General features: G+C 40.9%; 1 protein-coding gene across 1 annotated transcript; it reads left to right on the top strand.

Moving 5' to 3' along the window:
• Positions 1-306: 306 nt before the first annotated feature.
• CHRM2 (cholinergic receptor muscarinic 2) lies at positions 307-1,713 on the top strand (the record flags this gene model as incomplete). Its single annotated transcript, XM_081332034.1, has 1 exon — positions 307-1,713. One exon carries the CDS (start codon positions 307-309, stop codon positions 1,711-1,713), a length of 1,407 nt encoding a protein of 468 aa, XP_081188160.1.
• Positions 1,714-3,298: the final 1,585 nt, after the last annotated feature.

The raw sequence follows: 3,298 nt of genomic DNA, 5'->3' as shown, positions 1-3,298 counted from the left end.
TCTCTATGTTACATATTTTCACTCTTTTCACCCCCATCTTAAGCAATGTATGAAAGTGCCTTTGACTGAATCAGTCCATTAACCCATACTATAGTTGGATGGCATCAACAATGACCTGGATCATCATTTCAGGTTTTCAGAAAAGAGGTTTTCCAGACTAAGCCCAGAGATACCAGGACCTTCTGCATAGAGAACCTATGCTGTGCCAGTGAGGTCTGGTTCTTTACTTCATTTGTCTCACATCTTTGTTTCTTTCTTTCTTGTCTTCTGCAGGCTTAAACAGTCATTCAATCAACAGATGCAGAAATGAATAACTCCACGAACATAAGTTATTTGGAGGACAGAATGACCATGCCAAGTCCTTATAAAACAGTTGAGGTTATCTTCATTGTCCTGGTGGCTGGGTCCCTCAGCCTAGTAACCATCATTGGGAACATCCTGGTTATGGTGTCCATAAAAGTCAATAGGCACCTACAAACTGTCAACAATTACTTTCTTTTCAGCTTGGCCTGTGCTGATTTGATCATTGGTGTCTTTTCCATGAATCTGTATACACTTTACACTGTGACAGGCTCCTGGCCATTAGGACCTGTGGTTTGCGACTTGTGGCTGGCCCTTGACTATGTAGTCAGCAATGCTTCTGTCATGAATCTTCTCATAATCAGTTTTGACAGGTATTTTTGTGTGACCAAACCCCTGACCTATCCAGTCAGACGGACCACTAAGATGGCAGGGATGATGATTGCAGCTGCCTGGGTTCTTTCTTTTATCTTATGGGCACCTGCAATTCTCTTTTGGCAGTTTATTGTAGGACAAAGGACGGTACCCGATAAGGAATGCTACATCCAGTTCCTATCCAATGCGGCTGTCACCTTTGGCACAGCTATTGCAGCTTTCTACCTGCCTGTTGTGATCATGACCGTTCTGTACTGGCAAATATCCCGTGCTAGTAGGAGCAGGATTAAAAAAGATAAAAAGGGGGGAGGCCAAAACCAGGATCTAGCATCACCAAGTTTAGTTCAGGGTAAAATAGGGAAACCAAATAATAACAACCTCCCAACCAATGAAGATGGGACTGAACACAATAAAATCCTGAATGGTAAAGCCACTGGGGAGCCAGTAATGGAGAATTGTGTTCCAGCAGAAGAAAAAGAGAGCTCAAATGACTCCACTTCTGTCAGCGCAGGTGCTTCCAATGTGAAAGAGGATGAAGCAATCCCAGAGAATCCCAGAGCTTCTGTCTCCCAAGTTAATGCAAAAGTGGAGAATTCTAAATTGACGTGCATTCGGATACTCACAAAGTCCCCCAAAGGAGATTATGGTGGCTCTACTAATACTGCTGTGGAGATTGTCGCCACTGATGGACAAAATGGAGAGGAGAAGCAGAACATTGTAGCACGTAAGATTGTCAAGATGACAAAACAGCCTGCCAAAAAGAAGGCACCTCCTTCCAGGGAGAAAAAAGTAACCAGGACTATTTTGGCTATTCTGCTGGCCTTCATAATTACTTGGACACCATACAATGTCATGGTACTCATCAACAGCTTCTGTTCATCTTGTATTCCCAACACAGTATGGACCATTGGTTACTGGTTATGCTATATCAATAGCACCATCAACCCTGCTTGCTATGCTCTCTGCAATGCTACTTTCAAGAAAACCTTTAAGCATCTCCTTATGTGTAACTACAAGAACATAGGAGCCACGAGGTAAAACCAGAATAATGGGAAGGGGGCCTCAAAATTGGGGGAATAAAACAATGCCATAGCACTTTATGCTCTAGTATGAAATCAAGAAGCTGGAGAATGTGACAAGAAGTTGAGTTTTTGTGCTCCCTCGCCAATATCTGCATTTCAAAAATGAAAACTTTTGGATCTGTGAGTCATTTGGAGGGAAGACTATAACTGAGTAAAAGACCTGAGACAATGTTCCTTCCTCTCTCATGGCAGAAGGGCTTTTGAATCCATTCTTCATCTGTGGGTGCAACCTGTCCCTGAAAAAAATTCTTCTGAGCAAAGCTTTTTGGGGTTTGTTTTGCTAAAGGGAAAAACTACACAAAAGCATTTCAGGAAGCTGAACTGACTAGGTATAGCCAAGTATTCTAGAGCCATTTTCCAGTTTATGTGTTCATTTCAAACTGAGGGAAAGTGAGGGGGGGGGTGACATCTAACATACTTCATGAAAGCTATAAGAAAAACTGGAACAGAAAACATGGAATAATTCCAGTCAGTTTGTTTTTGAATTATTTATTAATATGGAAATGCAAAGGGAAAGGCTTGTGTTTAAGGAGTTTACTGTTAAAATAGGTAGTCCTCAACTTACAACCACAATTGAGCCCAAAATTTTTGTTGCTAAGTGAAACATTCGTTAAGTAAAATTTGCCCCATTTTATGACTTTTCATGCCAAGTTGTTAAGTGAATCCCTGCAGTTGTTAAGTTAGTAACACGGTTGTTAAATGAATCTGGCTTCCCTATTGATTTTGCTTGTAAGAAGGTCACAAAATGTGATCACATGACCCCAGGACACTGCAACTGTCATAAATATGAGTCAGTTGCCAAGCATCTAAAATTTGATCATATGACCATGGGGATGCTGCAACAGTCGTAAGCGTGAAAAACAGTCATAAGTCACTTTTTTCACTGCCATGGTAACTTTGACCGGTCACTAAATAAATTGTGGTAAGTCGAGGATACCTGTAGTTACTTCTCTTATGTGACTTTATTATACTTTGGGAGAAAATATACTTTACCTCATAATAAGAATGTTTTCAGACAAGCTTCTAAAATATAATACATCGACTTTCCCCAGCCTGATTCCTTCCATTTTTGTTGAGCATGAACTATTATGCTGGTTTGGTGTTATGGCTAGAATTAAAATCATGCTGAGCCATACTGTGATTTGTTTGGGGTTTGGTGTGGGTTTAGTGTGTTGTACAAAATGGCCATTGTGGTTTGTAAATGATGATTTATGACATAGTCTGATGCATCAACCCAGCCAGTGGTTTAGCTGCCAGACCATGGCTACCAAAGTTTCAGCTTAAATTGAGATGTGAATCCAGCCATCGTGAAGTAAAAATGCTAGAATTTGGATTGATTGATTGCCATCATGATCATTTCAAAGGTACTTTGTGTTAATTGACCCTTTCTCATTGGATCAGATTTTTCAATCAAACAGAAGAAAAAGATGGAAATGGTAGAGCAGGGGTCTTCAAACTTGGCCCTTTTATGACTTGTGGGCTTCAACTCCCAGAATTCCTCAGCCAGGCACATTGGTTGAGGAATTCTGGGAGTTGCGGTC

Source organism: Vipera berus (genome assembly GCF_964194415.1).
Source record: "Vipera berus genome assembly, chromosome: 6".
NCBI classification, from domain to species: domain Eukaryota; kingdom Metazoa; phylum Chordata; class Lepidosauria; order Squamata; family Viperidae; genus Vipera; species Vipera berus.
The sequence above is the reverse complement of the archived record's forward strand: the minus strand, read 5'-3'. Positions and strand labels throughout refer to the sequence as shown.